The sequence below is a fragment of the Anoplophora glabripennis genome, unplaced genomic scaffold (genome assembly GCF_000390285.2).
Source record: "Anoplophora glabripennis isolate ALB-LARVAE unplaced genomic scaffold, Agla_2.0 scaffold75, whole genome shotgun sequence".
NCBI lineage: Eukaryota > Metazoa > Arthropoda > Insecta > Coleoptera > Cerambycidae > Anoplophora > Anoplophora glabripennis.
The window spans coordinates 740,475-754,308 of NW_019416255.1; the positions used below are offsets into that span (position 1 = coordinate 740,475).

At 31.2% G+C, this 13,834-nt stretch overlaps 2 protein-coding genes across 2 annotated transcripts; one reads left to right on the forward strand and one right to left on the reverse strand.

The window, feature by feature from the left end:
• Positions 1-205: 205 nt before the first annotated feature.
• LOC108903358 (cuticle protein 7-like) lies at positions 206-1,398 on the reverse strand. Its single transcript, XM_018705504.1, has 3 exons — positions 1,387-1,398; positions 829-1,002; positions 206-451 (listed from the first exon to the last, which is right to left on the reverse strand). Exons 1-3 carry the CDS (start codon positions 1,396-1,398, stop codon positions 206-208), a joined length of 432 nt encoding a protein of 143 aa, XP_018561020.1.
• A 1,542-nt stretch (positions 1,399-2,940) lies between these two features.
• On the forward strand, positions 2,941-13,435 carry LOC111693118 (pro-resilin-like). The gene is made up of 3 exons (XM_023457265.1): positions 2,941-3,015; positions 12,786-13,118; positions 13,202-13,435. Exons 1-3 carry the CDS (start codon positions 2,941-2,943, stop codon positions 13,433-13,435), a joined length of 642 nt encoding a protein of 213 aa, XP_023313033.1.
• Positions 13,436-13,834: the final 399 nt, after the last annotated feature.

A 13,834-nucleotide genomic window follows, 5' to 3' on the forward strand; every position in this document is an offset into this window, starting at 1 on the left:
CGTAAAAGATTACGATAATATATATTAATCGAATCAAAAGTTGATTAAATTAATCCTAGAGCATCTTATCAGTGAGAGAGATTAAATGTGTACACAAACAATTTTTTTTCTAACAAATATCATAAAAATTAGAAAAATAAATAAATAAAAATATTTATTTGAACTTCTATACAACTATAAATAAATAAATAACATATTTCAAGTTCTAATGGTAGTAATGTGGAGCAGCAGCTACTGGAGCGGGATGTACAGGGTGTCCAGATTTTTCTACGACTGCGTTGAAACCATTGTGATGATCAGCAGTGTAATGGACAGTACGAAGGGTGCCGTCAGGCTCGGCAACAGTGTAATAACCCTTCACAACATCTCCGTCACGTTCTTCGTGCTGGGATTTGTGGTCACCGGTATGAGCATCTTGGACTCCATAACTGAATTGGTATTTGGGATGAGCCTATAGGGATAAAAATATTATGACATATGGAACAGATAATAAAATAGTTTTATGATAAGGAAATTAGTAAATTTTCACTACATTTTGCAAATAAATTAAAAAGAATCATCAGACATATTTCATATCATATTTTAACGGAAAACTCATTTGAATGTAAAAAAATAAAACATGAAGAGGCCTATAGCGCTGTTAATAATTTCCACTGATATTAAAGTAGGCTAAAAAAATAATAAAAAGAAAACATTAACAATAAACTGTGATTTATAAAAAAAAAATTGTAATTTAAGAAAGATCTTAATGACATTAATGAAATTTAAAATTATAAATAATATAATTTTTCAATATATATATATATTATGTTTGTTGTTGTTACTTACGTCATAATCATCATGATGTACTGGGGCGGCATAAGCGTGAGAGACAACAGGAGCAGCATATGTATGAGAAAGAATAGGGGCGGCAATGTGAGAGGTAGAGAAGGATGAAGGATGAGATGCATAGTCCAACAAACCTGCCTGAGCAATAGCTACAAGGGCTGAGATGGCAAAGACCTAGAAATGCAAATACTCATTTAAATGTATAGGTACATCAAATCAGTAATATCCATTAGCACTTTTTTGCAATAAATCTTGACCTTGAACAATATGAGATAGTATTCATATATAAAATATACAAACGAAACATTTCAAACAATTTGGACATGATATCAAAATATCAAGTTTTTTAATTGAGTTAAAATATATATACATATTTTTAATTTAACGTATATTCAATTTAATTTCGCTAATTTATGTTCGGAATACTTTTCATTACAGTAATTACAGAAATTTAGTAAATATATTTATTTTCTTTATTCTTCTAAATAGTTCAATATTATTTATTTTCTGTAGCACTGTTACTTTTATTATTCACAATTACACACAAGCACTACACACCTTGGCGAACATGTTGATTTGTTGTACTGTCAATGACTGAACTGATGCTTACGGAGAGGAGATTTTTGCCTTTTATACCTATGAATATTAATTCCCAAAACAATGATAATGGACAAAATCCCCCCTAAAAATGCAATCTGAGTCGTAATGAAAGTGAATAAGAATGTGCCTAAAATTGACCTACATTCGGTTACATACGTATTATGTTATTAATTAAGGCAGACGGTATTGCATAAAGTCTTGTACGAAGAATGGTAGCCGAATTTGTGGGAACAGAGTGGGCAAATTACGGTATAATTAGTAACCTAAGCTTAGCTACTGACTTGCAGTCAGTTAACACATATTCAATATTGCAGCAGTAACTTTAAATTTTAGCTACTTTGGTTCACTTTTTAGTATACGTTTAGGCAACTTGTCTTCCTTTTGAGCTAGTTCTAAAATCTTCTATAATACTTTCAATATGCTGAATAAGAAATGTGCCTTAGTTTTAAAAGGAATTTCTTGAACTGAAATAATTGCGACCAAAGTTAAACCTAGTTTAATCACAACGACCATATTATATTTTGCAACGCAGGCAAAGGTATAATTGGGACTGATCCCAAAAGTATTAATTTTGTTATGTTTGCTTCATCTTTACAATAAAACTATGATAAACTTGTATAATAAATGAAATGTTCATAAGGTCATATACAACTTCATTTGATTTAATACCTTTTAAAGTAAAGTAAAATTGCAAAAGTTAATATTAAATATACAGCGTGGTAAAAAAGTTCTGCATAAAATTCATATTTTCGTTACACAATTTTTTTTTCGAAAAAACGGTGAGACTCGTCGATTTTTATTTGATCCAGGGCACCTTGTTATGTGGAAAATTNCTGTATTTTGGTCAGAAATATTGACAGCAACCTACTAGATAATGTATCAATAGAAATTAAAAATACACAACTTGCAATAAAATGTTTTATTTTTTTCCTCAAAAACGGTGCATCCTACGAAAAAAATTAAAAAGGCCAATTTCATTCACAATTGATGGCAGATTTCTAAAAAAAAAATACCAAAAAAGGTAAAGTCAGTGGCGTATAATTTTTTTATTAAAAAAAGTTGTGGCATTCTCGCACTAACGTCACTGGTGCAAGTGGAAATATTAGGATCACCCCAAAATAAAAACGCACATTTATCCCTTCAAAACGTTTTTCAAAATTCGAGTCAATATCTCTAAATCTGTTATAAAAATAATTAATAAAAATAAATGAAAAATTAAAATTATAACACTATTTCGGAAACGAAGCATATTTCGATCTACGTTGATATGAACTTTTTTCGCAAAATAACTTCGGCAACCACCCCCTAAAATATTTCGAACGTATTTACAAACACCCTGTATGTATAATTTAAGGATTTTTATGTCTTTATATTTGCAATTTTAAGCAATAAAGTTGAAACTAATAATAATTGATTTATATTCATTAGTCCTGAATGGTTTTTTACAATTACTAAGATTAAAAAATATACAGGGTGTTTTGAAAAGAAATAGCACATAGCAACAGCATAAAAATGACTTTAGTAAAATGTCCACCTCTTAGGAGTTACGGCCTCTCAAAGTTTCCAAAAAGATATGGAATAACGGCTGTAATATGAAAACCAAAAAATGACCTAATAGTCAAATTTTACACAAATTTTACACTAATGCATGTGCAACTTCTCAACGATTTTTCGAAAATTTCTGCCCCGTGGAGGGGGTAAAATTTGGATCTTGGATTTGAATGGATCTTTTTGGAAATTGGATAGGCAGTATCTTCTAAGAGATGAACGTTTTACTAAGATCATTGTTATGCAGAACGTGATCTTTGTAGCTGCAAATTCATCGCGATACCATTTATGCTACTTGTTTTGAAAACTCCCTGTATACATTTTTATCAACGATGATTATAATAGTTTATAAATAAAATACGAAACACTTATTAGGAAAAAATTCTAATTGAGAAATCCTGAAAACAGAAAACTTTATTGATACATTGTTTTCATATTCTAGGACATACGGATCCTCCGGATACGGATTCGGATCCTCCTAAATTGTATCATGATTTTTTCAGGACAAACAGTACATCAAGATATAGGGATACCTTTTCATTTTAACTATTCTTTGAAAATGGATAATAAGGGTGATATATTTACCCTTTTAAAAAGAGATGGTAGATATATTTTTTTACTACAAATTCTACATGTTAGATAATTTTGGATGGTTGACTATCACTTTTTATTTTTGCTTAATTCTGAGAAAATTGTTTACAAAAGACTTATTTATATATTTATTATTAAGAGCAGGATTACGAGAGCTAAAGTCGTAACACTTCTTAGATGGCGATTGGATGCCCTTTTCCTAATTTCTTGCATAAATTTGAGAACCCAGTTTTCAGACGAGAATCTACTCGTCGGTAACTCTCCATTGATAAAATCTAGCCGTTCGCCAGTAGATGGTACTGATTAGCATACATTAAATAATGCAAACATGTCATTATAGATGTCCTCGTACACGGCATCGGCAATGAGAAGTTTAAAAAAACGCCATACAATTTGCACAAAAAACGGGAACCGTGTTTTTATGAAGTTTGGTTATTTCATTTTTATTTCATTTATGATATTGATGTGTCCTGCGTCGTTTGACATCGTAAATATTATTCTAGTGTGTGAGTTGTGTATTGTACTGATTACTTTTTTTCTTAATTAGTTATTATTATATATTACTTAGTTATTATTATTATTAGTGACCTTTGTGTTGTGAACTATATTTACTGTGTTTATTATTTATTGTGTGTTTATTTCGCAATGCCGAAAAGCTTAGGAAAAACTAAAAAAAAAGGTCAAAACGTGCTAAATCACTTAAATTAATCTGGAAAGAAAGACACCAAAATCTGTAAAATAGTATTAAATAGTTTTAAATAGGTAAAAATGCATAAATTTACTCTTTTTAGATATAGGACTTCTACGGAATTTAGAGAGAGAGAGAGAGAGAATTCAGAGAATATTAGGTACAGTATTACATCAATAATGATTAATGAACAAATAATTTTTATTCGAGACTAGTATACTAGCGACTAGCGGTCGAGACTATAGTTTTCTAGATTTTTTTTTTCAAAAATATAACCTGTACGTTTAGCCCAGGGATATGAGGAAAATGCCGTGACTGTTGAGTAGCCAAGGATCTGTAAAGTTTTTCATAAAATTTGGGTGAATTTTAGTATAATATGTGCAAAACCCACACACCATCAGGTGAGGTTTTTTAATAATTAACAATAAAAGGACTAAAATAACCCAAAATATTACTTTTTTGCCTACCAGAAAAAAAAAACGATAATTTTGATTATAATGTGAAAATAGCCAACTTGTAGGGAATAAAAAAATCCCTTAAAATGGCTGTTTTTAAAATCCAATACGATAATTTGTTGCTAAATAAACAATAACTTTTGCAAAAGTCATCGTACGTTTTTGATATTGCACAAATAGTTGGCTTTTATAGTCCTTAAAATCAGATTAAAATTTCAGACCGATTCATCCAATAGTTTTTTGAAAATTCTAAATGTTTATCCCAGACGCATTATTTTTGCAATACCTTGACACGCAAAATTACCANTTTTCCACATAACAAGGTGCCCTGGATCAAATAAAAATCGACGAGTCTCACCGTTTTTCGAAAAAAAAAAATTGTTTAACGAAAATATGAATTTTATGCAGAACTTTTTTAGCACGCTGTATATGTACCTATAAAGCGAAGATTTTTCTTAATCTCATATTAAGGAATAAAAATTATTGTTAATATGATTGTTCACCTTTATGATTAGTATACTGTGAAGATACATATTAAAAATATTGTAGGTATGAGTAAATGTTCGATTTTTTATTATTAGTTTGCACAACTTCCTGTGTCAGTTACAAGTAATTTTGTCAGAATAGCACTAAAATAGAATCTAGATATAATTATGTTATGGCTGAATACATTAAAGTCCAGTACTAGTTTTTATATACATATGTATGTATAATACACGAAATAGAAAAATCAGGCGCAAGTCTCGACTGACATATACTCGAAACACTATATAATAAACTTTAGGTATAAGTTGCGCATTCAAATCTGGCAATTTTAAAATACGTTTAAATACACAATTTTCCAATTATTTTTTATTCAAATCGGAGACATTTTTTTCTCCACAACTATACCAAATAAAAACCAATTTTTCTATACAATGTATTATTATTGTAAAGATTTCTTGCCTTTTCTGGAGTATCTAACGAGAGTAGGTATATCCAAAGAATGGTCAGTGTAAAATCAAGATACTGATGACATGAAACGTGAAGTAATATTTTAAGTAAAAATGTTTCTATTAACAAGTAATCGAAAATGCTTAGTCAAAGAATGCGTTGACAAAAATACACATACTTTTAAATAACTTTAATACGGTCTATCACATGGCAGTGGAACTAGGTGTAAGTCTTTAGATTGTCTATCGCAATGATCTTATAGAGGAATAGTCTCCTCCTCATTCAGGGTTGCTGAGATTCAACGAGACGGAGATATATTTAAAAAAAAATTTTCGAATTTCAATAAAATTCATGTTTTTCCTATTCTATAAATATTTATAATTTACATCGTTTTCGAAAACATTCACATTAAACACTTTTATTCACTTTAATGATAGCGTCATGCATTGATTTGCATAAAATTTTATTCAAATAGTACGCCCAGATACGGGTGTATCTGGGATCTAGCGTTGGTACCAATATTTTAAACAATTTTTTAGTATTATAGTTTATACAATGTTTTAGTAAAGTCTTTATTGCCAATTATCTTGAAGACAGTACAGATTACTGATATCGATTGAGTACCTATCTTGTGTCTTTTAATTCATTTTACCGAAAATGTAATATACATAGGTATTAAAATGAAAACTTTTCCCTGCATTTCTACCGTTGTGAAAGATAAAAAACTAGCCCTCCATTATATTATTGCAATTACTCTAATCACTTATACCAAGTTTTATTTGGATTAGATGAATAGTTTTGTAGTTTAACTGATGATATTTCAGGAAACAGCTACTCTGCGAGCTACCTGTCAGGGCCACCATTGAGTTATACCTGCAATAAACCCTAAACATTTAAGACCGTTTGGGGAAGGTAGCTTAGAGAATAGTTTGTTGTTTCCTACAATATCATCAGTTAAATTTAGGTTGGTATAGTTAGCGGTAATAAGGGAGGCAAAATGATGTTTCCTATTTTCTACGAAACTAGCAGTGACATCTTTTAGGTTTTGGCGAAATATATTCACCCTGTAGGGGGCGCTTATTTTTATAGCTATATGTTCTTGAAGTCGCTGAATCCGAATGCGGTGTTCGTTTGATTCGATAAGCTCTGGTTGAAGGCCACTTCAAGATCAAATGTAGAGAATCAATTGCCCACAAAGTAAACCTACATATCTATACGTTTTTGGGGTCAGTGAATCCAAATCCTGTGTCCGTTTGATAAAATCAGGTCTGTGTTAAGGTCAGTTTACAGTCAAATATACAGAATCATTTGCCAATAAAATAAGCCTCCATATCTATACGTTTTTGGGGTCTGTAAGTCCGATCAGCGAGCCCAAAAACGTATAGATATATTAGTTTACTTTGTTGGCAATTCAATCTCTATATGTGACCTTGAACTGACCTTAACCCAGAGCTAATCGAGTCAAACAGACACCGGATTCGGATTCAGCGACCCCACATGTGGGGCCGTGAATCAATCTACAATCGTAGATTAGGTTATTTATTCAAGGTCTATTATAAGGAGCAATGTGATATCCACTACATGAGGTAAAATGATCCCGAGATCATCATCATCATCAAATGATCATATAGAAAACATTTTAGCGTTTTAGATTCTACAATCGCAATAGTTATTTTAAAATAAAGCCTTAGAATAAGCAATAGAAAATTACGTTATTTCACTTTCGGTAAGCTTCCACATCACGAATTGTGAATTGATTCAGCAAAAAAAAAATTGAAAATGTATATCCTCAAGCAATTCAGAAGGTTTCAATTTAAAAAGATGGTGAGAAACTAGTGCTTTGCGGACTAATGCCTCGATAATATTGAGTTATATCTACTTTATCTAGTAAACAGTGGAGATCATTTAATGGTAAAACTACCAGATATAGATCATTTCGTGTGGCCGTATCACACTCATTGTGTGATATGTCTCACCCATATTAAACTCAAAAGGTGTTAAAAAACGTGAAATTTATAAGTAACGCTTGTGGATGTGTGCGTATGTATGTGCGTCTGCGCGTATGCTATGTTTGTACGTGGATGTAAAATTGTTTACATTCACTGTTATGCGTAGAAAACCATTTTCCAAGGAGATTGTTTTATCTCAATAAGATGATCATTTTACCAGTACCGGGTATAGGCAAAATGTATTTTGTATATTTATTAAAAAACTAAAAATGAGCAATTACTTGTTTATTACTGTAAATGTATTTATACATTCAATCCAATGAATAATAATGACAGGAACTATGTAAGAATATATTTTCTGTTTAAATATCAACCTTTTATTTTAGAGAGATTATTTTACCCATACCTCCCCTGTCTGTGAGAAATAGGTCACACTATGCCGGTGTAAACGTATGTAGTGATAAACATTAAGTGGCAGTGACCATTCATACATGTAGCTGAGTTATTTAAAAAATATATATTTTTGTCAATACCTACGTCTTTATTATTATGTAACTTTATTGAGCGTTTTTGAATTCAAGTTAATAACGTTTAAAAAAAGTATTTCTTGTCTCCTAATTAAGTTTAGCATGTTCTTTTAGAAATACCCTGTATACAAATATACAACTTCACCTACCACCCACAACTTTTACATCCTGACAGTTACTACAAGAACGCTTACATTTAATAGGCAACCATACAAACACCAGTTCCCTCGAGTATCATTGACCTACAAACCACCAAGCTAATTGCTTCTTGGAATAAGAACAAACAGGAGAAAGTTATGTATACTTGTACACCTACTTTTCAAAATTGATATCATTACACTTAAAGACAAATGTCCAATACGAGCTCGTAGGATTAGTTTTTAATTATTGATTCGACGTAATAATCGCCTACACAGAAATTATTAATAATTACACTATAGCAATTCGTCCACTAAGTGATGAATTTGAAGCCTACAGTGTAACGTAGATGACTTGTGCTACTAAACACATTATAATTCGAGATCAGTGACAGTTTTTTATATAAGTTAACGGATAATAATTGCTACCTTACCAAATTTTAGTACTTATACCTTTATTCATTACAGCAGTTTAGTTATAAAATTATGTCAAAGCAATTTTTTTAATCTTAATCTTTTTGAACAAAATTTGGTGTGAACATTTTGAAATACCATAAAAATTTGGACTTGAGTAAGCGGTCTTAATTAGTATGAGGGCAAAAATTATTATTTATATAAGGTGTGGTTTCCTGTTACCTGAATGCCTATTTTTTTCAGAAAGGCGTTAAATCGCATGATCTGGGCGGACAATTCTGACCACCAAATCAGGAAACTACACTACCAGGAAATGACTCATGCAGTAATTGAATTGATTCTCGGGCTGTATGGCATGTGGCTTCGTCTTGGTGAATCCACATGTCATTCACATCCATATCTTGCAATTTAGACACAAAAAACTAGATTGCCATGTCGGGATAGCGAGCGTCATTAACTGTTATTGCCTGACCAACCCCATTTTCGAAGAAGAATGGTCCGATGATGCCTCCAACCCCCAAAATCCGCACTAAACAATAACTAGTGGGTTTTCTGAACCCCAAATATAACAATTTTGCCGATCAACGAAGCTATCGAGATGAAAATGAGCCTCATCACTGAAGATAATTTTGTTCGAAAAATCAGCATCCAGTTGTTGCTTTATAATCCATTCAACGAACACTCTCCGATCTACGTGGCCAGTAGGCCAATGTTTCGTGAGAATAAGCTGCAGAGGGCTTCTCCAAATGTCCGAATTGATATTCCTGGGCCCTCAACAACACTCTCACGAACTGCCCCGATGTTTTGTGTTGACTGACTTGTTAAAGAACGGACAGAGTGTTTAAGAACACTAATTGATCCAGACCCTCCGAATTTTTCAATTAACCTCTTCACAATTGATAAAGTTAAATCTCTATTCCGACTATTATGTTGTACGAAAATTGCGAAATTGCTCCAAATTCTTCATTATTTTTAAAATATTCCACAACAATGAAAACCGTTGTTCTTTCGTGTAGCGGTCCATTTTTAATAACCCTGTATTGTCAGCTGTTACACTGTCTTCTTTCTGTTTTCTTTTATATGTGGTAGTACTCAAAAAGGCCTACTTTTTGATATTATATTCGTTGACATGTGATCTTTTCTACGGCCTACTATCATTAAGAAAATACGCTCAAAAATTAAAAAACACATTAGGCATTTATTTAAGAAAGAAATGGATAAAATTTTAGATTTGATCACTACTCAAAACTCTAAATACAAAGTTTCATTATTATAGCTTTTATAGGGTCTTCACAAAATAGGTGTAAACTTCGAAAAATTTCACTCATTGCGGTGTCCTGTATTAACAATGGGAAATATTTTCAAGGTATTTTTTCATAATTTTAATTAATTTTTCCATGGTGGCAAAATATCCAATAAATAAAGAGAAAACGAATATACCAGGGTGGACCATTTTGTTGATATATTGGTGTCGAGACTGGAATTTCAGGAACAATACTCAAATCTGTAAGAATCTTACATTCGAGTTTTGAGAAACCATAATCTTCTCTTTTCCAACTTATTCCTTCATTATGGACCTCATATTGAATTGTAAGTTGATCGAAGAGTATATTTTAATCTCTTCAACGACGCATTATGTGTATAAAAAATTCAGTGTCATGTCGAGAAAGCACAGAAAAGAAATAGTGCAAAGGAAGTGTTGATGGTTTCTCGGAAGTGCAACGTTGAAACAAAGATCTGCGTCCACAGTGAAACTTTTGCAAAATGATAAATAAATAAAAAAGTTAGGATATATCGCAAAGATCGTAACAGTTAAAGCTATAGCTGGTCTAAAACTTACCCTATTCAATCGTTCTTTTATATCTTATGGTTTTCGAGATCTCTGATTTCTGTGGCCTACCCGGTACATAAATTTTATTTATTATTTCCAAGGTATTTTGTACAGACTTGAAATGTGTCTTCCAAAAAATTATTTATTAGTTTTGTCTTTTTTTGAGTAATTATACAATTCAAAACTGTAATAATCCGATTAGATTTATATGCAAATAGTCCTGACGTTCTCATAGTAAGACAATATTTTTTTAAGAAATAGCAATTAGTGCAAGACTAATTCATGAGTTACAATTCACATCATCATCATGTGACACAGTTACTTAATATATATTTATTTTAAACAGAATTGCAAAAATGTTCCTAATGTATGATGAGAATCCTCTTTCTTATGAGATTCTATTGAAGTATAAAAGATAGTTGCGTAGAAATAGATCTTCAGTGTCTGTGTGAAACTTGAGTGAAGATATACAGTTAAAATGTTATTAAAGGTGTGTGAAATAGTGTTTGAAATTGTACTCAACTCTAGTGGATATTACTCTTCAAAAATTGCATAAGAAAGATTTGAGAAGGAAAATTCGCGACACTACTAAAAAAAATTTGAAATAATTTAGCTCACAGCATTGTGATTTAGAAAATAGATTTTATAAAATTTACTCCTCGGAATTTCCAAGCAGACTATTTTTTTTTATCGAAATATTGTGATAAAATTAAGAAAAATAATTTAATGGAAACAGATATATTCTTCAAAATAATTATTTCTTTATACCGGGTGTTCAGGACATGAGTTGTTAAGTTAAGAAATTGAGAGATAAAAATTGATTTTCCGTAATAACTTTTTTGGTTTTCATTTAATTTGAACAATTTTGGATTGGCTATGTTAATTGAAGCTAATTTTACTAACGTATTTAATTTGCAGTTAATACAATGGGGGTGCGGGGGCAAAGCGCCCTTGATAGTCTTGCCTCCTAAAAAATTGATAGGCTTCCTTTTTTGAACATTTTTGAAGACTTTGGTACATTTTTAAATAAAAACAGAAGACTTGCTACAACAAACCCTTTGCAATGAGCGTTTTTATCAACAGAGGTACCATACTATTTCCCTCATATCTTAATAGCAATAAAAATCTGAAAACAACAACCGGTTTTTTATTTAGCAAAATAAATGCACAATGTCAGATCACATTTGATATTTCGTAAATATTTTGCTGCATAAATAGTTAATTTTTGTTTCAGTGTATTATTAAGATATAATATATCGAAAATACTACGGTATATTTATCGTTAAACGCATATAACTGAAACATGGTTCATTTTATTTAGGTATATCAAACAAGTACAGCTTTTTAACTTAAAAAAACACCAAACGGTCATAAAAATTATAAAAGATGTTTTATAAATTTCGTTCTGGGCTAGGACTTCCAAGGAAGCTTTGTCCCCGGACCCCTAAGGTATCTATTAGTACAAGAATCTATAAATTCATCAATAAATTGAATTCATTAGTGAAAATAGCTTCAAATATCATAGTTTTCATTAAAACATCCAAATTTAATAAAAAACCAAAAAAAAATATAACGAAAAGTCAATCTTCAACTCTTAACTTCAAGAACTCTACAGGGCGAGCCCGAATAAAAAACAGTGACATTTTCACAGGTCCTATCCGAATTGGAGAGATTGCCCACAATATCTTGGACACCCTATATAAAGGGAAATATTTAATTTCCTCATTATGTCAATTTGTTTATTGCATTAAGTTAATATATCTTTTTGATTTTTAGAATGCAACTGTAACTGTAATCTAATCAATTATTTTCAGTGCTATTAACAAATAATGTGTACTTAAAACGTTTGACCAAACTTTATTTACGATTCAAAATTAATAAAAAGATATGATATATGTCAAGTTCCAAAAAATAATTGGGGAAAATCATTAGAAAATATTTTAATAATAAAATTATTATTATCAGTAGGTACTGCAAAAATAACTTACATTTTTCATTTATTTTCGAAAAGCACTAAAGCCTCCTGACATGTAACAATAACATATCTTTTTAAAACTTTGCTCTCTCATAACGAAAATTACCAAGTCTAAACGCTGCATACTAAATTTAAATGAAATCTCTTCAGTTGTTTCCTTGTAATTTAAGAACGACTCCCCTAAAAAAAATAGTCCTTTAGTGTTTTGAAAAAATTTCAATTTATATTTATTATTTTTTATATTCAGCAATGGACACACACACACAATTGAATATATTTATTATTTTTTATATTGAACATGTTTTTTAGGGTACTATTTTCTGCACAGTCCTAGCTACCATTAATGCAGGATACATAAACAATGGCGCTTTAGGAAATGGTTACAGTGGCAGAAATGGAGGTGTGGCAGTATCTACAACATCATACACGACCCAACATGCACCATCCTTTAATAGATATAATCACAATTTTGCCGGTTCGCAGTCGTACTCTAGTCTCTACAGTTCAATAAATGAACAAATGCCTGTGAGTCATGGAGCTAGTTCCTACCATAGCGTCCAAGGCAGTGGTGCTGGCTACCACAACTATGGAGGAGTTGGTGGATATCATGATGCAGACTATGATGAAGGCTCAAATTATAATGTAAGTGAACACACAGCTCAATTGATGGAGTCTTCAGTGCAACACAGAAATTATCTAGATTTATCTATTACCTTATTTTTTAGGATCCAGCCAAATATGAGTTCAAGTACGGTATTGAAGATCCAAATACAGGAGACAAGAAGACGCAGCATGAAGTAAGAGACGGCGATGTGGTTAAGGGACAATATTCTCTTGTAGAATCAGATGGATCAGTTCGAGTTGTTGAATATACAGCTGATCCACACCATGGCTTCAGAGCTGTTGTCCACAGATCAGGACAGGAATCTGTGGCGTATGGTCATAACCCTCATCATTAAATTACAAATCATGTATATTCACTGAATACTAAGTATTGAATGTCTGCGAATCATCAACACCTAGTGATACGAGATAGGTACTGCTAATTCACGGACATACCGGTTTTACTACTAGTACTATTTTATTTCATGTATATTATTTAACTGTACATATATATTTTGTATTTTTATATGTAAATAAAACTGTCTGTATAGCAGAATAAGAAATATGGGACAGTTGTGTATATTGATCCTTTACCAAATTTGATCCTCTTAGTTGTTTTCCACAAACTTTTACTTTGGCACTATACCTACCCGTAAAATTGATTGGTATTATTTGACCACTGTTGTTGAAATTTTTTCCAGTACTTGAAGCTTCAACAATATAAACATGTTCATGTTTTTAGTATACTATGATAA

What these genes read in the sequence shown, in the direction of transcription:
- LOC108903358 (XM_018705504.1), bottom strand. An exon ending in TACATCATGATGATTATGAC is followed by an intron (nt 452 to 828) that starts GTAAGTAACAAC and finishes TTATCCCTATAG; the next exon opens with GCTCATCCCAAATACCAATT.
- LOC111693118 (XM_023457265.1), top strand. Translation starts at nt 2,941, where the DNA reads ATGACTTTAGTAAAATGTCCACCTCTTAGGAGTTACGGCCTCTCAAAG. An exon ending in AAAGATATGGAATAACGGCT is followed by an intron (nt 3,016 to 12,785) that starts GTAATATGAAAA and finishes CATGTTTTTTAG; the next exon opens with GGTACTATTTTCTGCACAGT. An exon ending in ATGAAGGCTCAAATTATAAT is followed by an intron (nt 13,119 to 13,201) that starts GTAAGTGAACAC and finishes CTTATTTTTTAG; the next exon opens with GATCCAGCCAAATATGAGTT.